The sequence below is a fragment of the Saimiri boliviensis genome, chromosome 13 (genome assembly GCF_048565385.1).
Source record: "Saimiri boliviensis isolate mSaiBol1 chromosome 13, mSaiBol1.pri, whole genome shotgun sequence".
Lineage (NCBI taxonomy): Eukaryota > Metazoa > Chordata > Mammalia > Primates > Cebidae > Saimiri > Saimiri boliviensis.
Window position 1 is genome coordinate 67,680,321 of NC_133461.1, and position 24,060 is coordinate 67,704,380.

The 24,060-nt window shown below is 36.6% G+C and overlaps 1 protein-coding gene across 5 annotated transcripts in view; it reads right to left on the reverse strand.

Annotated features, from left to right (window-relative positions):
- Nucleotides 1-24,060, reverse strand: part of PIEZO2 (piezo type mechanosensitive ion channel component 2) — a 442,776-nt gene that overhangs the window by 268,377 nt on the left and 150,339 nt on the right. For all 5 annotated transcript variants that reach the window (XM_074383783.1, XM_074383781.1, XM_074383780.1 and 2 more), the window contains exon 3: nucleotides 20,101-20,226. In XM_074383783.1, the coding sequence (XP_074239884.1) occupies nucleotides 20,101-20,226 (126 nt within the window). The remainder of the gene's footprint in view (nucleotides 1-20,100; nucleotides 20,227-24,060) is intronic.

The following is a 24,060-nucleotide window of genomic DNA, read 5'->3' on the forward strand; positions in this document are numbered from 1 at the left end:
TATCACACCCCATAAATACAAATAATAATTATTTGCCAATGAAAAATAAATTTAAATAATAATAATGCTTGTCAGTTTTGCCCAAATAGAAAAAGAAAGCTACTTTTCCCAGAAGGGCATTAATGTGCTTCAGGCAACCCATCATTTAAAATAACTGTTAAAACTAAAAAAATATAGACATAGTCTAGGGTATAAATTTGGCCACTATGACTTTAAACATAAATAAAAATACTAACTCTGTGAGAATTGTGGATTATTGAGTATAAAGTTTACTGGTACAGTTACTAAAGCATAATAAATTTAAAAATTACATCATTATTTAGAATGTTTACTACCATGACTCAAAACTAATAATAAATAATTCCAAGAGTAAAATAAATGCCATGGCTGTGGACAATGTCTACCTATAACTGTAGCACAGAGATAAGGCATTAAATATAGGTGGTCAGCAAAAATGTATATTAATGATTCAATCTTATTAGTGAAATGTATGCTTATTAGTGAAATGCATGCTGCTAGCATATTGATTCAAATTTTTAAACTAGTAAATCAAAGAGCTGTTTTAAATGGAAAATGTATTTGTCTTGTTTTTTTTCTCAAAGTCGTCACAGTAAAAGGTATACTGTACCTGCATCTGAGTTAATGAACAAAGGCAAATGATTTTACAGAGATTTCATCAAAACCTTCACATTCTTTTTTTTTTAAGCTTACAATTATTTAAAAACAGGCTCATAAGTAATAATTTAATTTTGGATTGTTTAATTATTTTAATTATTTTAAATATTTTAATTTTGGATTATTTATTTTAAATAATTGTTTAATTATTTAACTTGGAAATGTCACATGTCCAAGTTCATTAATAATATGTCAAAAAAGATCACATATAGACAATCCATTATAAAAGTAATGTTGACATGAGATGTCTTATAATATACTCAACAAGACATAAAGAAAAAATTTTTTAAATTTATTACTGAGACCCTGCATCTCACTTTATCAGTTTCTTGGTACTGCATGTATATGCCAATGCCTGCTATGAAATAATGCAATTGGTTCATATGCTCCATTGCCTGACCGTTACAAGGTCCCACCGAGGAATGGTGACTTGTCTGAGGGTAAAAAGATTTTTAGATCCAGACAACATTTATGGTTCTAATATAACATATACATTTCTTTTAAGTAAAATATTTATTTAACACATCTATAATAAAATTAAATAAATGACATAAACTTCAAACTCATCACAAAGTGTTTTTATATTAGTAAATCTTTACTGCACACTAGATACTTGGAAATACCTGTAAGAAAGAAAGACACGTTCCCATTTCCCAAATACTGACTCTTACCTGAATAACTGTTAAAACAGCAATATTTCTAGCATGAAGGAAACTTAAATTTATTTTATATATAGATATTCATCTTTTTATATTTGTAAAAGCTCACAAATTATCAAATTGAAGTAAATGATGCTTTTATCAGCTTTGGAATATTTGACATCATAAAGCTCTAAGCTTGATTTTACAGAAATGGTAGTGCTTTGTGTCTTCTTATTAAAATCCTAAAAATGCCAAACCAACATAGTATGTACTTTAATTATTAACATTGGTTTTATTCAACCAAATATTTCAGAACTAGTTTTAAATATTTTAAGTATAGTTTAAAAGGGCTAGTTTTAGTATAGCAGGAAGCAAAACTTCTTGTATGTTCAATTTTTATCTTTTTCAAGAAACACAGCCAGATTCTACCACAGGAGAAATTCTCTAGTCTAAAAGATATTGTTTTTATACTCTCAATCAGTTTCATTTAAACTCTAAAAAGTATTAAAAACAGGAAGAGTGAAATAGCCAATCCCTCCCAAAAGTCATTTATAGACACAGCGTATTGTAGCACCTTAGGTGACATTAAGAGCTAATAAAGTTGCAGCAGCTACACTGCTGTAGCCACAAAGACATTGCTTTTTTTTCTGAATGGGCAGACACCTATTTTCACTTGATTGGTTTGTGTACATCAACTGTGTGTTTGAGGGTTTTTTCCTGAGCTGATTACTCAGACTAAAAAAAAAGTCCCCCAATCCTAATTTAAAAGTCACAGTCTAGATTTTCTCAAAAATATTTTAAAATGAGCATTGGCTAAATGTCCCGCTGCAATCTTTGCAATCATCTCTCTCAGTGACCTTGGGGGGAATAAAATCACATAACTACTGTGTTTCTGTTTCCTTATTTCTAAAATGAAAAGACTGGACTGTGACATCTGAAATGTTCCATTTGATAGAAGATTCATTAAGAAATTGTGGCATATACATATATATATACGTATACACACACACACACACACACACACACACACACACACACATATATATATATATATATATATATATATATATATATTATATATGATGGAATACTACTCAGCCATAGAAAGGAATGAATTAACAGCATTTGCAGTGATCTGGGTGAGACTGGAGACTATTATTCTAAGTGAAGTAACTCAGGAATGGAAAACCAAACATTGTATATTCTTACTGATGGGTGGGAGATAAGCTATAAGGATGCAAAGGCATAAAAACGACACAACGGAGTTTGGGGACCTGTGGGGAAGAGTAGCGGGGGCGAGGGACAAAAGACTACAAATCCGGTGCATTGTATACTGCTCGTGTGATGGGTGCACCAAAAACTCACAAATCACCGCTAAAGAACTTACTCATGTAGCCAAATGCCACCTGTACCCCAATAACTTATGGAAAAATAAAATTAAAAACATAAAAATTAAAAAAAAAGAAAAAAATTTAAAATACGGTGCCCAGGAGATTCTTATTTGTAGTGCCACTTCCAGGTATGCTCTTAAGTTAGCAATGAAGAAAAGCAGTTTTGCACTCTTTATTTGTGGTGCTGGGAATCCAACTCCACAAAGAAAATTTGAATTGAGTAAGAAAGGATTTTGTTTTTCACAAGTTATTTAAGGCCACACTTATCCAACTGTAAGTTTTAAAGTTAATATAGCTTAAAGTTAATATAGCTTAATATAGCTTAAAGTTAATATAGCTAGATAGCTCTTACGTCTAAGATGAAACAAATTTAAACAAATAAAAAAGAAATAGACACAAAGACTTTCCCTAGAGATCCATTAATGAAAACATCTCACAAGAAACATCAGCATGGAAGACTGTTGGCTTTCCCTGGAGTGTGTGTATAAATTCAGGTGAACTGCTGCACTCCATGGGCTCTCTATAAAGCTATTTAGAAATGCAACCCTGATTCTCAAAATGTTCAGAGCTTTCTGTCCAAGCACTTGGGACTAAAGACTGCAATCAACTATATTAGCATGACAACACATTCTTTATATCATGAGATTATAGTGATCCTCAAAACTACCATGAATTAGAATTATTTCCAGATGCTCTGTTCAATGAAAGTCTTAAAAATAATGCAAAAGGATGGCGATCTCAGGCTATGTTGGCAGCAGGTTAGACTCGCGGTCATAGCCCTTCTCCCATCCATTCTGAATCTCCCCTCTGCCTGCCTGCAGCTTTTCCTGGATACTCACTGCCCTCCCTTGGCTCCCCACAGCCTCCTACTGACAACTGGCATTTTCCTCCCACATGTTCTCAATTGTGCCTTAACACTCCTGCGAGGGAACGACTGTAAAGCCTGGGACCCCAGGAGCTGCACGCAGGGCTCTCTCCTTGCTCCTAGGTGTGGGATTCATGGTCAAGTTTCCTCCAGTTTCTGCAGGTGTGATATTTCCCCATCAACAAGTCCCATCACTTCAGGTGACTTTATTTCATGTTGTTCTGGACCAGGCATTTTGCCTCATTCAGCTGTGCTACACTGCCCCTCTTTCTTTGACTTTTCCTCTTACCAAGTACAAATTGCTTTCTCCATAAGCAAACTTACAGTAGGCCAGATGCAGTATCATCTCAGTTTTTTAATTTGTAATTTTATTCCCAAGATAAATCCATCATTTAGCCTCTTTAAATGGAAGGGTCATGGCTGCTAAGGCCCTTTCCAGTGATCACATTCTATAAGCCCATGCTAGCAATGTGAGGGATGACATTTCCCATAGAGCTATTTGTTTTAACAGCCCTGAAAGCTAAAGTCTGTCTTGAAATGCATACACTTCTATCATCTTACAAACTTTAAAAGACTAAAGTTGGTTCTGGGGCTATACATCTACCCAGAATCATTCCGCCTGTAAAAATTAAATAGAAAGAATCCAGCCAGTTGCAGTAGCTCATGCCTTTAATCCCAGCACTTTGGGAGGCTGAGGAGAGCGGATCATGAGGTCAGGAGATCCAGATCAGCCTGGCCAGCATGGTGAAAACCTGTCTCTACTAAAAGTACAAAAATTAGCCAGGCATAATGGCATGAGCCTATAGTACCAGTTACTTAGGAGGCTGAGGCAGGAGAATCACTTGAACCTGGGAGGCAGAGGTTACTGTGAGCTGAGATTGCCCCACTGCATTCCAGCGGGCCAACACAGCAACAAGATTCCGTCTCTCTCTCTCTCTCTCTCTCTCTCTCTCTATATATATATATATATATATATATATATATATATATGTGTGTGTATCTAAAAATTTATATATATATAAATTTATATATATATATATATAATTAGAAAGAATCAGTTTGCAGTGAGATACTGAATATTTCTTAAGATAGTGGCATTGACTCTCTGGACTAAAAGCAGTATTTCTGTAACTCTGCCCAAGTACAATAGAAAAATCTCGCAAATACACATGCAATTTAAGGTCAAGACATTGATTAGATGCATAATATCTGGTAAAAGATGTAAAAAATGGTTTTCCACATTAACCGGTTACATTAGATAACAATAAGAAAAAATAACTCAATTCATTTTCCGCATTTATGTTCTGTTTCTCCCAAATAGATGGCTGTACTTTCCCTACTAACTTAATCCATGATAGAGTGAGAGACAAAGAACACCTAAAAATTAAGGTTAAACTGAGCCTTAAAACATAATATATAAGGAATAATATTACCTTAACAAGAGCTATTTGTCAATGTTATGGTTTGGTATTGAGATATACACATAGTTTATGCCTTACTTGAAAATGAAGATGACTGAGCATTTCAGTAGATGCCAATTTAGGCTGTTACCTGCATTTTGAAGTCCTCTAAGACCTATATTTTCCACTTGAATTTTCTTTTCAGAGTTATTCAGAATATTTTACAAATAGAACCTCAGGTTTCACAATAAAAAGGAATGTGAGAAAGAGGTGTAGAAAGTGAAGAAAGAGAAGAAAGTAAAGAAAAAGATGTAACAGAGACACAGGGTCTACAAGGTACACAAGAAACCATCTTCCTACCAGACCTCAGAGAAGGCTGCTTTGTGAATGAGTGAAGCTCATCTATGGCTATCAAAGGAAGAATTATTTAATCAATGATGATGGAATAAACAGCCATTTTGGAGAAGAACCCACTTTTCCGAGTCTCTATACCAAATAACCTCCACATTAATTAATGTATCATAAACATGAGCAAAAAATAGAGTACAATACATATCAACTCTGAGTGTATAGCATTGAAGCAATAAGAAAAAATAGGGACAATGGACTATCATATTGTTAAAAACTCAATGTAGTAAAACATCAACAAAGCCAATTCTTAAAAATCAGCCTTGTAAAATATGTTTGCAGAGAATAATCTGAGCAAATATTCCACAGAAATAAACACAAATAGTAAACACATGGAAAAATATTTATCTTCACTAATTATTTTTAAAGAAGCATTGGGTTATTTAAAATCTACTAAATTAGCAAAAGCTTTACTGAAATGCTAGTGAGACTTCAGTGAATATGGTATACATTTTTTCTCCTTTGTTAAGGTGAAATATTCACATATCAAACAATGAACCATTTGAAAGTGAGCAATTCAGTGGTGTTCGCCCAAATCGATGGCAGTACGTGTTCACCATGCCATGCAACTACCGCCCAAAACACCGTGATGATGGTGCTGTAGTTTCAGAACACCGTCATCACTCCAGAGAAACACTACCCATCAAGTAATCATGCCCCATTCCACCCTGCCCATAGCCCTTGGCAACACCAATCTGCTTTCTGTCTTTATGGATTTGCATATTCTGGATACTTCATCTAAATGGAGTTAAAAAATATGTGCACTTTGTGTCTGGCTCCTTCACTTAGCATAATGTTTTCAAGGTTCTTTCATGTTATAGCATTTGCCAATACTTTAGTTTCATAGCTAAATAATTTTCCATTTTATATATGTATGTGTGTGTGTACATATATATATGTACACACACACACACATATATTTATATATATAAAGTTTCATTTACCCTTTGATGGATATTGGGAGTATTTCTACTTTTTGGCTAACATGAATAGTAAACAGGTTTCTATGTGAATACCTGTTTTCAATTCTTCTGTGTGTATACCTAAGAGTGAAATTGTTAGATTATGTGGCAGTTCTATGTTTAATTTTTTGAAGAACAATCAAACTGTTTTCCACAGTGGGTGTACAATTTTCATTCCCACCAGCAGAGAGCTCCAGTTTCTTCACATTCTCATCAACACATATTATTATCAGGCTGTAAATTTTTTTTTTAAATTATAGCCATCTTATCGAGTGTAACACTGTATTTCATTGCAGTTTGGATTTGTACATCCATAATGACTAATAATGTAGGGCATTTTAAATGTGTTTCTTGCTCATTAGTACACTGGAGTGAGGCTGTCAGTAAGGATTTCTCAGGCTCAAAGCGTTCAAAGTCTTGAAATATTATGGTGCTCTTTTAGAAAACATCTGTCTATCTATCTGTCTTGGCTACCGGCATTCTAAAAGTATAAGCATGTTGATGAACAGTATGGTACAGTCTAGAAAGAGTGAAAATACACTTTTTGACCTCATAAATCCACTCTTAGAAATTTATCCTGAGGAAATCAATAGTAAATTTAATGTGAAAATGTTCACAATATGGAATGACAAAAATCAAAACCCCCCAAGGAAAGATTTGAAAAGTTTTTATCTAACAGCATGAGGAGAGATTATGTCAGAAATGAAGTATTTATAAAAACTATGTAGAAATGTAGAAAAATGACACGGAGCAGTTAAGTGTTCTAGTTTTTACCCAGGTTTGATGACAATCCTAGGTATACAGATGTAGGGAAATATAAGGTCCATGAGGGGAAGGGTATTTGACTTTTTTACCAAAGTATTTTAAAGCTAAAAAGATGCCTGGTATAGAACAGATTCTCATAGACATTTGCTGAATGGATAAAGAAATGGATGCAATAAAAAATACAGAATGTCAATCATAATGTACATAAAATGAAAAACATATATGCAAAAATTAAAGTATCCCACCAGGTCCCTCATTGACACCTGGAGACCAATCCAAACCTTCCTCCATCATGCTGGAATTCATCAGCTGCTGTTTCAGGAAGTGCAGTCCTTCATCTGCTCCTCAAGCCAGAAATCTGGGCATCATTTTAGGTCTTTCCCCCTTCCTAATAGCCCACTCCTAAGCCATTCATTCTCCAAACACTTGACACTTCCTTAATATCTCTCGAGCATCTTCAGTTCTCTGCTGCATCATTGACACCCTAGCTAAAGCTGCCATTCCTTCCACATGGATTACTGCCACAGCTTGTGCAATGGTTTCCTGCGGACAGTCTTCTCCACTGTCAATCCCTTTTCCATGCAGATGGCCAGAGTGCATTGTTCCATAACACAAAGCTTTACATTTCTCTCTCCTATATGAAAATTATTAAATTATTCCTATTGCCCATAAGAAAATCCCACATTTCTTGTTATGGTTTTCATTAGGAGCCCTCAATATTGAGTGCAGATTAAATCACTAGGGTCGCTTTTATTTTTTTAATTTAACTTTAATTTTTTTTATTTCAATAGTTTTTTGGGGAACAGATGGTGTTTGGTTACATGAGTAAGTTCTTTAGTGGTGATTTCTGAGACTTTGTTTCACCCATCACCCCAGCAGTGTACACTGTACCCAATGTGTTGTCTTTTATTTCTCACCCACTCACCCACCTCCTGCTCTTTCCCCTGAGTCTCCAAAGTTCATTGTGTCATTCTTATGCCTTTGTGTTCTCATAGCTCAACTCCCACTTACCAGTAAGAACATACAATGTTTGGTTTCCCCTTCCTGAGTTATTTCACTTAGCAGAACAGTCTCCAGTTCCATCCAGGTTGCTGCGAATGCCATTATTTTGTTCTTTTTTATGGCTGAGTAGTATTCCACAGTGTGTGTGTGTGCGCGCGTGTGTGTGTGTGTGTGTGTGTATTCACAATTAGGAATTGGGCTGCTATAAACATGTACGTGCAAGTATTTTTTTCATATAATGACTTCTTTTCCTCTGGATAGGTACCAAGGAGTGGGATTGCTGGATTGCTGGATTGCTGGATCCAATGGTAGATATACTTTTAGTTCTTTAAGGAATCTTCACACTGTTTTCCACAATGGTTGTATTAGTTTACATTCCTGACCAATAGTTTGAAAGTGTTCTTTTTTTTTTTTCCCAACACCCATGTTGACATCCATTTATTTACTTTTTTTTTTTTAAATTATGGCCATTCTTGTAGGCTTGAGGTAGTATCACATTATGTTTTTGATTTGCATTTTGCTGATAATTAGCTATGTTGAGCATTTTTTATATGTTTGTTGGCCATTTGTATATCTTCTTTTGATAATTGCCTATTCATGTCCTTAATCCACTTTTTTTTTTTTAATGAGATTGCTTGCTTTCTGACTAATTTGTTTGAGTTACTTATAGATTCTGGATATTAGGCTTTTGTCAGATGTACAGATGGTGAAGATTTTCTCCCACTCTGTGGGTTGTCTGTTTGATGATTATTTTTTTCTGCTGTACAGAAAATTTCTAGTTTAATTAAGTCCCATATATCTATCTTTGTTTTTGTTGCATTTGCTTTTGGGTTCTTGGTCATGAAGTCTTTGCCAATGGCTAGATGGATTTTTCCAATGTTATCTTCTAGAATTCAGGTTTTAGATTTAAGTCTTTGATCCGTCTTGAGTTGATTTTTGTATAAGGCAAGAGATTCGAATCCAGTTTTATTCTTCTACCTGTAGCTTGCCAATTATCCCAGCACCATTAGTCAAATCGGGTGTCCTTTCCCGGCTCTATGTTCTTGTTTGTTTTGTCAAAGATCAGTTGGCTCTTAAGTATTTGGCTTTATTTCTTGGTTCTTTATTCTATTTCATTGGTCTATGTGCCTATTTTTATTCAAGTACCATGCTGTTTTGGGGACTATGGTATTATAGTACAGTTTGAAGTCAGGTAATGTGATGCCTCCGGATTTGTTCTTTTTGTCTTGCTTTAGCTGTATGGACTCTTTTTTGGTTCCCTATGAATTTTAGGAATCTTTTATCTAGTTCTGTGAAGAATGATGGTGGTATATTGATGGGAAGTGCTGGATTTCTGCCATCAAATCTTACTCTGCAGTATTGCTTCTTAACAATAGTTTGGGGTTCTTCAAGAGTCATGTACATTTAAAAAAAGAAGAGATTATATACTAAATGTGAATGCAAGGTAAAGAAAAAATATTTAAAATAATTATTAATCATGTGATACACATTTACAAAGAAAACACTTTTTTCAAAAAATAAATGGTAAATAAATATGCAAAATATTTGTTTATAATGTATCATACTTTTATATTAATATTTGATATTATATGTTAATGTTTTTATGTGGTCATATTCTGCAACATGAATCACAATGATAATTAAATGTCTCTCAAATGGATGTAAGGCATAAATGACATTAGCAACTGCTTTCCTAAGCTTCTAGATGCCTAAAATGTATTCTCAATACTCAAAATCAAGAAGAAATGTTTAAATCCAAACTCTTGATTACAGGAAAGAAATGTTTTTTATTTACAAATCCACATACCTAAGCCATAAAATATATATCAATATTGTAAGTCTTAAAAATAACTAAGCTTGTGTCACACAATTAATATTTTCTAGAATGTCATGATTATGCTTAGCTCAATTCTGCTGCTTCCATAGGCCCTTGAAATGTCCTTCCATACGCCATAAATTCTGAAACATACAGTTATAGCTCTATGTTGTTCGTCTATAATTTTGAGGTTGAGTTTATTTCCATACCACACAGACTTGTCTTAGTGCTTTTATTGTAAATAATTTACACTAGAAATGCTGCATCATGAAGCTGAGGTTGGAGAAATTGTTATTTAAGCAAACTAAATCAATCCCAAATCATTTTAAACTTCCTGCTCTGTGATTTTTCTTACAGCAAGGACTGGTCAGCATGGTGGGGAGCAGATGGGCACAAGGATCATGACTCCATTGCTACTCGTCTGGGGGCTCTTCTCCCCTTGCTTCTTATTGAGGAAAACCTTGTTAAAGCACATCCAGCCCCTACGCCTCCTTTTCTTCTCTTTCTTTCCTTGCTGCTTCTAACTCTAGCTTTCTCATCTATGGTTTTCTGCCCTAATTTCCCCAAATTTAAATGGAAATCCAAATGTTCTTTTGCAAAGGAAATAAATACCAAGTAACTTTATTTGATAAGTAATTTCTAAAGAGAAATAAAAGGTGTGCTTCTGATACTTCCTCATGAACTAAAAAGATGAGAAATGGGAACAACTATCTGAGCAGGATTCGGGGTATGCACCTGTAGGAGAGAAGTGAGGGGACAGAGCCCCTGGCCAGGAGAGGGCATGGGTGAGCTTAGCTGCTCTCCTCCATGACTCACTCACAGGTCTAGCTGGTGAGGACACCACTGAGAACTGGCCACAAAACGAAGCAAGAGAGTCATCAAATTTGCCTTTGCTGCACTTTTATTTTCCCTTTTTTTTTTTTTCTGGCTGCTATTCATTGATTCATTCTTCGATTATTAGACAATATGCTATACATCAGCCACTGTGGTCAGGGCTCAGGTTACAAAAAATAAATGAAACATCAGAGGTTCTACCTTTAATCTGATCATATTTTAATGGAAGAACATATAAAATCAGTGATTATTGCTCAATATGACATGTTTAATGACTGAGACGTCAGATATTTGGGGAGCTCAAAGACATCTGACCCCATCTACCTGGGGGCATTCACTCGGGTTATCTGGAGGAAGCAGCCAGTATTGGAGAATGGACCTGGCAAAGGACTGGCAGTGTGTGTAAGGACATTCCCCCAGGGGACTGACATGGGCAAAGATGTGGCAAGGCAATAGAAGGGAGGAGATGACAACCATGGGTAGGCAGAAGTAGAGAAATACAGCTTCCCTGCAGCTCTTCTACCCATGTGGAAGAGCCCATTGCCCTGCATGCATGTGGCTGCACAGGGCCCCGGCACCCTCCCTGGGCCACCCTGCATACTTTCACTACATTTCTTCCTTCTTTTTCCCATAACTTTTCTGTTGTTCCTAAGTCTCTTTATCTACAAATCAGTAAAATATCAAAGACCTAGCAGGACTATAATGCAGAATCAAGACATTGTAAATAAAACATGCCTGGAACATAGTGGGCAATTATACATGGAAGTTGTTATCATTACTGATTTGGAGCAAAGCTTAGAACTAAAAAGATGTTTCACGCACTCATGCAAACACACACAGAGCTGGGTGTGAGATGCAGTGAGGCAGGAGAGAGAGGGAGAAAAGGAAGGCTTATTGGAGTCCTGATTCATGGCAGGAACTCTGGAAATTTTGCCCTATTGGGGGATGAGATGAAGGTGATAAAAGGTAAGGAAGGAGAATCAAAATCCCAAATCAAAAATGGGAGCAATCTGCTTTTAGAGAAATATAAATAGGATTTCACAAGAAACACATCTGATGTTTCAGGTCAGAAAAGCTCTACATTAATCCACAATGTGACAATTTCCGCTGATGGGAAGGACAATTACCAGAACAAGGAAAGTCACTGCCCCTCAAGGTTTGACATTAATCAGGCCCTGGTGACTCCCCATGACCAGACGCTGAGGCTTTCTCACCAATCAGCCATAAGATACTGACCAAGCTTGGCAAATAGCAGAGGATGAAGGGTGCAAGAGGCACCTGAAAAAATACTGTGGTGGCATCAAAGCCGTCTTCAAAATTTTGAAAGACTGCTGTGTAGAGGACGGATTAGACCACCTATGTATAATTTTGGGAACAGCCTCAGGATCTAGAATTTTAGGGCCACACACTTCAAGGAAGTAAATTTCTGAACATCAAGAGCCATCCAGTACATCTTGTTGATTTATTGATTTATTTACATCATCAGGAAAAACATCTGCAATCTCCTCAGGCTTTAAAAATACAGACTAAAAGCATCTTAGACCAGGAGACCTTGGTTATTAACAAGTTGACACAAGGCCATGGCAGGACCCGCTTGGAGGAGGTGGCAGGGACAGTGGACTGAAGGAGGCTGGGAAAACATATCCCCGACAATGGATGCACATCCAGTTCCTCAGTCATGCAGTCCTGCACTTTGCCCGTGACTCACTCGTAGGGGTGAAGATATTCCTAAAGGCCAATATCAATTATCCTGTGAAGCATATGCAGTCACTTCTGGCCATTCATACTTTTACCAGGGTTAGTATATTAGATTAACTGTCCTCTCACCCAGCACAGCCTCCAAAATTTATGTATCCTAATCATATCTATGCCTCAAAATCTAATTAACCAAACTCCAACCCTGCGTAAAATTTTCCCCAGCACACATATGAGGGTACAGGGTGTACTGGAAAGAGTATAGACTGTGGAGTCCAGGAGACCTGAAGTTAATTCCGGCTCTGTTGCTCATTTGTGAGCAGCCTAAGGTGAGACACTTTGTGTCTTTGGGCCTCACTTTCCCCACCAGTAATCCTATAGTGAAAGCCAATACTTTTAAGAGATACCCTAAGAATTAGATGAGATAATAATGGCAGTGTTACTTTATACAAAACTGTTAATTCATTCTCCTCCTAACTCTTCCATCGTTTTCCTCTTTCTTCTAAAATTCTACGATGTAGAAAGGAATAAATAGTGAATAATATATTTATTATCTATTCCTCTGAGCTGGAGGGCATAGGGCAGATGACAAACTTTCAGGGAATGAGAAGAAGGGATGAGGAGAAGGCTGTAAAACATTTAGAAGACCAGGCCAGGCCCAAGGCTGCAGCTGTGGGGCAGCTGAAGTGAGAGATTGCAGCGGGGAGGTTGCTGAGAAGAGTGGAAAATTCTGGAAGGAAAACACAGGGTCACTAAAGACACACATCATGGATGCCACCTTCCACCCAGTGCTGTTTAGCCCTTGTATTTTGGATTCTAATTATATAGAGTAGGTACTAACCCAAATATAATGGCATTGGCAAGAAAATGAAAAAGACTATCACAGAGAATGATTCGGTACCACGCAGGTTTTATAATTTCAAATTTCATCCATGTGACTGTGCATAATTTAGAGGCAGGATTTGATTTGGAGTTGTCTCTACTACCTTGCAGTAGTTTATGACCTTGGGCAAGCAATAGGACTTCTCTAATAACAGCAACAAGAGGAACAACAGTTTGTACTGTCTGAGCACTGACTATGGGTCAAGCACAATCCCAAAGCCATGGCCTATAGTAACTCAGCCCTCACAACAGCTTATGAGATGATGACTGTTATCTTCATTTGATAGTTGAGGAAACTGAGGCACAGAGATAAGGGAGATCCTAAACTTAGTTATATATTAAATAGTGTAAAAATTGTCATGGAAAAGATTTGTCACGATAAAATGAGATATTCTGTTTGCAAATTACTGCATAAAGTGAGCATCCCTCTCTTACTATTACTAAAGGTAAATCAAAATATCAACATGGCATTGGCTTAAGGGTTGTCCACATGGATGGATGTCATGCAGTACCATCCCTCAGCTCACCTTCATGCCTGTGCCTAGCTTTTGGCAGTAAAAACAGTGTGTATTCGTTATTCCAACAGCATTGACTCCATCAGATATTGGGCTATGAAAGTTCTTTTTCAGCAGTGCTTCCATCCAGAGTCTACTGATCATAAATGTGTCTTTGCCCACTGAGCAGAGCAGTAGGCTCCATCTAGGTTGGCATGCGCCTGCATGAGTCAGTGCCTCATTTACCAGGGGTGGAAGGAAATAGACTTAAGGCAAAGGTCTCCTATACGTAATCGGAAGTTACATATACAATCCACATGCTTTTCATAGAAATTAGTGGTGTCCTAATCTTTCCATGCATAGGTAGCCAGAAGTAAAGTTACAGCTTGGACCAGTTTTTTAAACTGTTGTATGAAGTAGCAACATCTGCTTTCAGGAAGCTGGTCCAAGGAGAGAAGAGGCCATGTGTGGGGCCTGAATGAGTTAGGAAATAGAAAGAGCAAGGAACGGGGTGAGGTAAGGAACCCAGGCTCCACCGACTCCACCTCGCCTTGCTGATCAGCCTTCTGAAGAAAGCAGGTAGCAGAGTGGTTTCAAAAAGGGACTCAGAACATGCAGGGTATAGTTTGCTTTTATAAATTTTGTCTCCCATTTCACAGTTATTAGCTCTTTTCTTCACAGTACTGTCTCAAATATGAAAAATTAACATCAAGAGTTTTGTTTGTATGAGGATGGAATTATTTGCCTGAGGTTGGATCCAGCAGTGACTGCGAATCTGGATCCATCTCCAATTAGCACAACTAATGAAGCGTGGGGTGAAGTTTACAGCTTTGTGTGCAGAGGGATGAGTCAGCACTCACACCGGCAAGCAGGGTGTCCACAGCAGTGGCTTACTCTGTGGTCCTCCCCACAGTCATCGGGCTGGGAGGATAAACTGCCAGGCTAGGTCTATCCCTCAGTCTTCTTGTCGCAGGCTGATGCATGATACCATGATCCTTGGCATTGGGAGCCTTGTGCATTTCAAGGACAGAAGCATGTCAGGAAAAAAAACTACTGAGGCCTGTCCTGACTTCTTGGTTGGTGGGCTTCTGGACCAAGTTTCATGTGCTTGTACAATGAGAAAGATGAAACTCCGGATGACCCTCCTCCTGCAGGGTGAGAGAGCAATGCATCTCAGGGGGTAATCTTTGGGGGAAGCTGAATCCAACCAGGAATGCTGCCATTGAAGGAAGCAAAGAAAATACTCAGTTGGACTCATACGAGAATAGCTAATTTTAGTCCTTTGAAAATAGACTCATCTAAAGTCCTAGGAACCACAGTGGAGGAAACAATCTTATACACACGATGAATAAACAGCTCCGTAAAGATGGGGGGAAGGTGGAAAGCCAGACAGATCTGTGCTGAGACTCCAATTGAGACACGCAATGGCTTCCTGCAACTCATTTGGCCTCTAGCGCCTGTTTCTTCATTGTAATCCCTACCTCAGCACTACCTGCAAGTTGGGCACTGCGTTTATATAGAAAAAGGGCACCGTCTTGGAGAGAAGAGACTACAACAAAGGCGTAGCCCTCCATGGGCAAGGCTTGGCCGGGAGACCAGCGTCTTGACATAAATAAAAGGATTCCGCTGCCTCCCACTGGATGGAGCCTAACAAAGGACTCTCCTGCTCAGTTCCTCCTCAGGCTGGGGTCTGCACACAGGCTGCAATGGTCCAGCGGCACAGCCCTGTCCACCCTGAGGACTTGTTTAGAGAATGAATAGGGCAATGCATGGATACAGGGAGCGTCTTACTTAAAGAATAGCAAAGCCTGCCTAGATCAAGAAAGGAAGGAGTCATAAATTGAAAAAGGAATAGAATAATCCATGGGGTCTTATGGTTCATAAATGCTCTATAAACAGGAGATATTAACATCACAAATTTTTCCTGTATAGTTTCTAACTCAAAAGTTTCTTTCAATCAATAGCATGCTTTAAGCGCAGCGCAAGAATCCAGACCGGCCTTCAAATTTCACTAACATCACCACAAATCTAACACGGAGTCAAACAAACTACTTCTATGTAATCTGTAATGACATAATTGAAACCGGGTTTACATTTATTTAAGTAGCATAGTTTTGGTGGAATGAAAATATTTTAGTAAGCGGCACGACATATGTTTGGGCAATATTTACAGAGGTCTCCCCTCCCCTCACTTACATATAAGAACACTGTTTTGGAAATGAAAAAAAAAAAAAAAAAAAAAAAAAGGCAGAAGGGAGTGGTGTTAAGTTACAGTACTGCACAATGGCACCTTTATCAAACCTGCCAACTAGTCAAAATCTAAATAGGGTGGTTTGAAAAAATCTTTATTACTGCCAGTTAATATTCACAGGACTCTGGGGTAACAAGAACTTTCAATGACTCAATATTTATAAATGCTACTGTTGTCCCACCAAAACTTATGTCAGATTCCTAAGAGATGCTGGGACCTTTTGCGATAATGAGGGTGAGGGTATGTGTTTTAAATGGGGGAAAGAAGTAGTTAGAAAAACAAAATTCAAAATTCAGCACACATAAAAGAGCACTTGGTGACCTCAAATTTGAATTCTACTTGAACATGATTCTATAACTTGACTTACCTGGGTTTTAAGTTTCATTTACCAATGTCTTGAAGATAGAGAAAATATTCAAAGTGTTTGATGCTGATGGCCAAGACAGCTTTTGTCTTTTTATTTGAATTTTTGCTATGTTATCTATGCAGATGCCAAAAAAGGATAAACTTCAAATTTGGGATATTGAAATAATTGAGTTTGTGTTTACAACTCTAATGGTATAATAATAATTCCAAATGCTTGAGAAACAATAACATTAGTGAAGTGAAGTCAACTCTAAATTAAAAAGTCAGTGTTTCCATTACCCACCCTAACAGTATTTTCAGTTTATATAACTTGATCATTAAAAAGTGCTCTGGGCTGAAAACCTGGTCTGTGTCAATCTTGGACTAAATTAGTTTGCAAAGCTCTGAAGTTTGTTTGTTCTTCTCTTTTATCCCTTTTCAAGAATGTATTAATTTTAAATGCCACACATAAAACTAAACCAAAAAAATCTGCAACACCTGATGAGCCAATGTGATTACAGGCATCACTAGTTTTTCAGGAGAAATTTATGATTTCTATAAACCCACCTTCAAGATTCGTATGGCTGGAAGTAAAAAACTCAATTTTTTTCCCCCCCTCAATCTTTCACATATGCCTTCTCTACTGGTTACTTCATCAAAAATACTGGAACTTGAAATTGGAACTATAACTTTTTGTAGAAATAAACTTCAAATTGGAATTTAACTTTGTGGAAATAAAGTTTACTATTATGACTTCTATTAAATTGACTCGTAACAGCATAGAGCTTTCATCTGGGGACAGCAAAAGAAAAAGGAAAGGGAAGATGTTATGTTAGACACTGACATGTTCAAATATATTGCAGTATAGGATGAATGTAGAGGGAATTTGTGCATGAATAAAAAATATCCTTGAGAGAGACACGGAAATATCATAATATCACAAAGCCCATATATCTAGGAGTGAGGTTAGGAGGGGCAGCCCTAGCTCCTTAATATTGGTTGGGCAAGGAAAGCTTGGGAAGACTTAGGTCAAGGGGCCAGCTGTGACTACAGCTGAGATGGCCACCTCCCTTTACCACTGGAAAATACAGACTTCTGCATGGTATTAGTAGAGGTCCCACCTGAAGTGTCCAAGTATTTTGAATTTTTGCTTGAGAAGGAGCCAAAGCAAGAACAAGTGTATGTGTGCGTGTGTGTGTGTGTGTGTGTGTGTGTGTGTGTGTGTGTGTAAGAGTGCCTTTCTGTCTATACCCTATGGAGAACATAAACAGAGTAACTACAGTTATAAATGCAGAGAAAATAATGTTGTCTTAGCATTTCATATCGCATTTTTATTTTGATCTTTGTAGAATTATGGAAAATCATCAATCCAAAATAGAAACCCTTAGATTCTGTGAGTCAAAAGAGATCATAAATTTCACTTCCACCCTCCACCCACCTTCCTATATTACTCAGCAACCTAAAATTTTTTGCAGACATGAATAAGTTATATATATATAAACATATATGCTCAAAATTTAAAAATTTGGTGTTGGAATGCATCCTATAATGAAATATTTCTAATGATGAAGAACTCATCATTTTTGAAAAAGCCTTTCATCTGGACATCACTTTTAGTTATAATATTCTTCCTTATGGTCTTGAGAGTGCCTTGTTAAGAAACGGCCAAAGGATTTTTGGTTAATAAGCATTGTATCTTATAAGACAATACTACTATCAGCATTGTTGCTGCTAACATTTCTACTAAGTCCAGAAAGATTTGAACCTGGCCAAATATAGTAAATGCTTTTTATCAAGATAACATAACCAAATACCCTTATTTAAACATTGTGTTTCATCAAGGCTTTAATAATGGGATAACATGGTTTTTAACAAACATGAAAACCACATTTTAACAATTGAATGTTATACTTCCAAGAAAAGGATTAAAGTATTGATACATGGTACAACATTGATAAATCTTGAAAACTTTATGCTAAATTAAGGAAGTCATATACAAAAGTCATGGATTGTATGATTGCATATAGATAAAATGTCCAGAATAGGCAAATCTAATAAAGATAGAAAGTAGATTAGCGGTTGCCTAGAGATGGCTGGAAAGGGAATGAGAAATAACTATTCAAGAGTATGGAGTTTCCTTTGGGTGATGGCAGTGTTTTGGAATTAGTAGTGATAGCTGCACAACCTTTTAAATATGCTAAAAACTGCTGAATTAGGGCCGGGCGCGGTGGCTCAAGCCTGTAATCCCAGCACTTTGGGAGGCCGAGGCGGGTGGATCACGAGGTCAAGAGATCGAGACCATCCTGGTCAACATGGTGAAACCCCGTCTCTACTAAAAATACAAAAAATTAGCTGGGCATGGTGGCACGTGCCTGTAATTCCAGCTACTCAGGAGGCTGAGGCAGGAGAATTGCCTGAACCCAGGAGGCGGAGGTTGCGGTGAGCCGAGATCGCGCCATTGCACTCCAGCCTGGGTAACAAGAGCGAAACTCCGTCTCAAAAAAAAAAAAAAAACAAAAAAACAAAAAAAAACTGCTGAATTATATATTCCAAATGGATGAGTTTTATAGTATGTGAATTATATTTCAATTAAAAAATACCTTAAAAATAGATCTTAAAAAATAATCTTGATAGACATTGTTATCAAAATAACTCTGAAATCAATAAAATGGCTGAAATGAATACTAACTTTAGCTCTCTAACATCTATGCAGTGAGGGATAATGGATAGTTTATCAATATAAATTTTACTGAAGGATTCCTCTCTGTATTTAAATAAATACTCTTTGATCCATAAAGAATTTTTATTTCCTTTTTACTTTACAGGGAAGTGTGGGTTTGCTTCATATTACCTGTGCTTGTGAAAGGTCAGGAAATTTCAATCCCACAAATGGGTTCTTCAAAGAAAAACTGACAAGTTACAACTGTTATTACAGTCTATTTCAAATATCTCAGGGTTTCTTTAGCTTAACTGAAAACACATAATTGCTTTTACCTACTTGAAATGCTTCTATTTTTTCAAGTAACAATCACACATCCTACAAAAACTGAAGCATGATTTATTCAGTGACAGGTAGATTTTCAAAAGATAATACTATCTAGATAAAACATGTATATTGACTCTTTCAGATCATAACTTCAAAATATAAGATGTCTAAGAAATATTGCTTCCCTTTAAATACCAATGAAAAAAACTTCCAATAAGAAAAAGAAACTACATGTGTCATTACATTTTTCCCATAAAAACATGAGAAACCTTACACTGTACTTTATAATAGGATTAATGTCATTGTCATACAATTTCATATAATATTATTCAACTTTTATACTCTTATTCATTACATTAGAAATTGTATATATTTTTAACTCACTGCACTGAAAGCTCCACGGGCTGTCTGTAACTCTTGAATCTTAGGTTAAGCTCAATGTTAATGATTTACATGCAGATAGGGGATGATCTCCAACACATGTTGAAGAGTCATTAATAAACTTAATCTCATGACCCAATTTTCTATGGCAAAGCTTCTTTTTATATATTTCCACTGCATTGCCAAAGACCAAAAATTTCCATGAATTTTATAATTTAATTATTGCATAGGTTTCCATGTGTGTGATAACATGCAGCTTTATTACACACATATATAACATAAAAAAAGAAATCACCATAATACTCACAGTTGTAGCCAGGTGCAATACGATGTTGAGCTTCAAGACTTGCCAAAGTGATGTGGAAGATGATGTGCAGCAACAGGAAGGAAAGACTGGTGAAGCAGAGAGACTTTAATAACCGTCCTGTATGTCCTAAGGGGTAAAAAGTGCAGAGATTGTGAGAGAGCTTAAGATGAAACACACTGGTGCTGAATATTGTACATGTTTCTGTATAACCCATTAGGTAGACTGACTCAAAAGTATATGTAGTGCAATAATTATTGTCTAAATTTTAGTCTATAGCTAAGTGGTATCTTATTTCCTTTGTAAGATGATATATTTGGGTTTATATTTATTAAAAATTCACTGTAAAAGAAAGATGACTTCCTATATGACACATTACAATGGAACTGCAAATAGGTCCTGGCCCAAAAAGTATGTATAAAAAAGTGCTGCCAACTTTGAAGGAACAGATAATGCCTGTCTTAGAAAAATAATTCCAGGAATTAGAAAAAGAAGAAAAGTTACTTAAAAATTTTTATGAAGTTACAGTAACTTTAATTTTAAATCAAATAAGTCTAGAAAAGAAAATTATAAGCCCATGTTACTCATAACTTAGATATATTTTTTAATGTATTAACCAACAGAAATAGCACAGAAAAAAATACAATACGTAGGCTAAAGTTGATTGGAGAAAACCCCGAAAAGTGTAGTTAACATTAACAAATCAATAAGTTAATTCACACACTAGTAGGTTGCTCTCATGATTTTCTCAATGGATACCAAAGAAATATTTCATAGAGTTTAAAATCTATTTATACTTTTTAAAAACATAAGAAAAATAGAAATACAAGGAAACATCCTTAAAAGATTTATAACAAAACAAACATCCTGTTTATGGTGGAATCACCAGTATCAGAGAATGATTAAAAATTTTGTTTTTTTTTAAAAGCGTTGTGTCATAGTTTCATTGACAGTATTTTTGTTCTTTCATAGTGACATATAAAATAATGGCGTCTTATATAACATATAATAGATACGAAATCCATAAAATAAATACTAGCAAACTAGATGTATTAATATATGAAAAAGATAATATATTGTATCTACATTGGGTTTAATCCCCAAACTGCAAGATTGTTTTAACTTAAGAAATCAATTAATGTAATTCATCATATTAGCAAATTAAAAGAGAAATAGCATTTGATCTTCTACCCAAGTGAAAGTAAAAGGGTTTAAGGAAATTCAACATCCAGGCATTATAATACTTATGGATGACTAAGAATAAAAGAGCATCTCTTTAACTTAGTATTATGGTTAATACTGAATTTCAACTTGGTTAGATTGAAAGATGCAAAGTACTGTTCCTGAGCATGTCTGTGAGGTTGTTGCCAAAGGAGATTAACGTTTGAGTCAGCGGACTAGAAGAGGCAGATCCACCCTCAATCTGGGTGGGCACCATCTAATCATCTGCTGGGATAAAAGCAGACAGAGGAACCCAGAAGGACTAGACTGACTAAGTCTTCTGGTCTCCATCTTTCTCCCATGCTGGACACTTCCTGCCCTCAAACATTAGACTCCAAGTTCTTCAGCTTTTTGACTCTTGGACCCATACCAGTGGTTTACCAGGGGGGTCTTGGGCCTTCGGCCACAGACTGAAGATTGCACTGTCAGCTTCTCTACTTTTGAGGTTTTGGGACTTGGACTGGCTTCCTTTCTCCAAGCCCACAATCCAAATAGCTCCCATCAGGCCCCATTTCTAGCCCTGGGGATGAAATTTCAACATGAGATGTGATGAGATGTCAAACATCAAAACTACATCAGTAGGCATATTTGTCTTGTCTTTGATTTCAAAGAGAAAGCTTTCAAAAGTTTTATTATGCATAATTTTGCAGCAGCTTTTTGCTTATTTGTTTGTAAATATCCATTACTAGTGTATTAGGGTTCTCTAGAGGGACAGGACTAATAGAATAGACACATATATGAAACGGAGTTTATTAAGGAGTATTGACTTACACAGTCACAAGGTGATAAAAGTACTTAAGAATTAATCCAAAAAAAAAGAGTGTTTAAGACCTTTATTGACAAAATTATAAAAAATAGAAAAACAAATAATAGGTATAAATAAATGAAAAAAATATATTACATTACATCATATCATTAATGAATGAGATGACAATGTGACAAAAATGTCAATTTCCCTCCAATTTAGTCCAAAAATTCAGGACAGCTTAAAATAAAATGGCAACAGAAACTTTTACACCTTCTACAAGTATATTTCAAAACATATAAGAAATGAACGCTTTGAAGGTTTTAACAATCATTTAAAAAATACATTTGGAAAAATAAGACTCTGAATTGCCACATCCATTTTGAAATGTTGAAGAATAAAATCAAAAGTGGGTGAGGTTGGTATACCATAACAGACATTAAAGTATGTAATAAAGCCTGTTTGTTTATTTATTTAGTTTTTTGAGTCAGGGTCTCACACTGTCATTCAGGCTGGAGTGCAGTGGTGCAATGTTGGCTGACTGCAACCTTCCCAAGTAGCTGGGATTACAGGCATGTACCACCACATCTGACTAATTTTTGTATTTTTAGTAGAGATGGGGTTTCGCCATGTTGACCAAGCTGGTCTCGACCTCCTGACTTCAAGTGATCCTCCTGCCTCAGCCTCCCAAAGTGCTGAGGTTATAGGCATGAGCCACTGTGCCTGGCCAAAACCATAAGTTTAAACAAACAGAAATTTAGATTCCTTAGGGAAAGGAAAAAGTAAATTGGAATACCACATAGTGCTCAGAAACATATCTGTTTATTTATATTAACTTGATAAATGTCAAAGTCAACTCTACAAATTGAAAGGAAAATGGACAGAAATGGTAAGATGGCAGACTAGGAGGTTTCAGCTCTCATTTCACAGAAACACTGATTCTGGTAACCACCCATGGACAGGAATACTTCTGTGGAAGCCCCAGAGTCTGGCTGAGTTTCCAGCACTACAGTGGAAGAAAAAATCCAAGAGCAAAAACAGGATAAGTTTTTCCTCTTATCTTATTCCTTAAACAGGATAAGTAACTTCACTTTATTCATGTCACCCCTCCCCCAAGGTGGCCCAACTAGGTACCAAGAGAGGCCTGATTGGCCTGCAATTTCTACTGCTAGGGAAAGTGAATGATGTGTGTGCTAATCTTTCCAGTCCTGTGAATTGCTAGCTAAGAGGTCTGTTCTGTCTCACTGGACCCAGAACACTGAAGGAATAAGCTTAGGAGCAGGGAGAAGAGAGTGCACAACAGCTGGTGTGCAATTCTGTACAGCCAGTCACAATCTCTAATAATCAGTTCATAGACTCCAAGAGACCTATCATTGAACGCCACAGGATGACTTGCATGAGGACCCCCACAACCAAGTGATGAACTTCCCCAGCACCCTGTGCCACTCTCTCCTATGGACAGCACCCTGTACATCCCTGTGCATGGCCTGCACAAGCTCCTTCAGATAGCACATGGATCTCAACATGTACAGATATTAGCATCTGGCTTGACTCTACTGGTGAGGGAGAAAGTGTACAACATTAAGCACTTCTGGGTATTGTCTTAGGGAATATAAGCTGAATGCTGTCAGTACCAAGCCTGGTTTTGTGGAATAGAGAGAAGGTACAGAATCCTAAGATTTCTTTCTTAATAAGGAATAAGAAGAATGGAGCATGTGCATCCATAGGAAAGTTCTAAGAGACTCCCAGAATCTCTAACCAGGCTCACTGGTAAAGATCCTTCTGGCCCAAAGCCAGTCAGTAAATACCGGAGAAGATGACTACTTCTTCAGATTTGAAGACATCTTTTTAAAATTCAAGAAAATGAATAATCAAAAAAATTAAGAAATTCAAAACATGAAGATTCAAGAAAATATGACATCACCAAAGGAATGAAATACAGCTCTAGTAGCTGACCTCAAAGAAATGAAAATTTACAAATTAGCTGAAAAAAATTC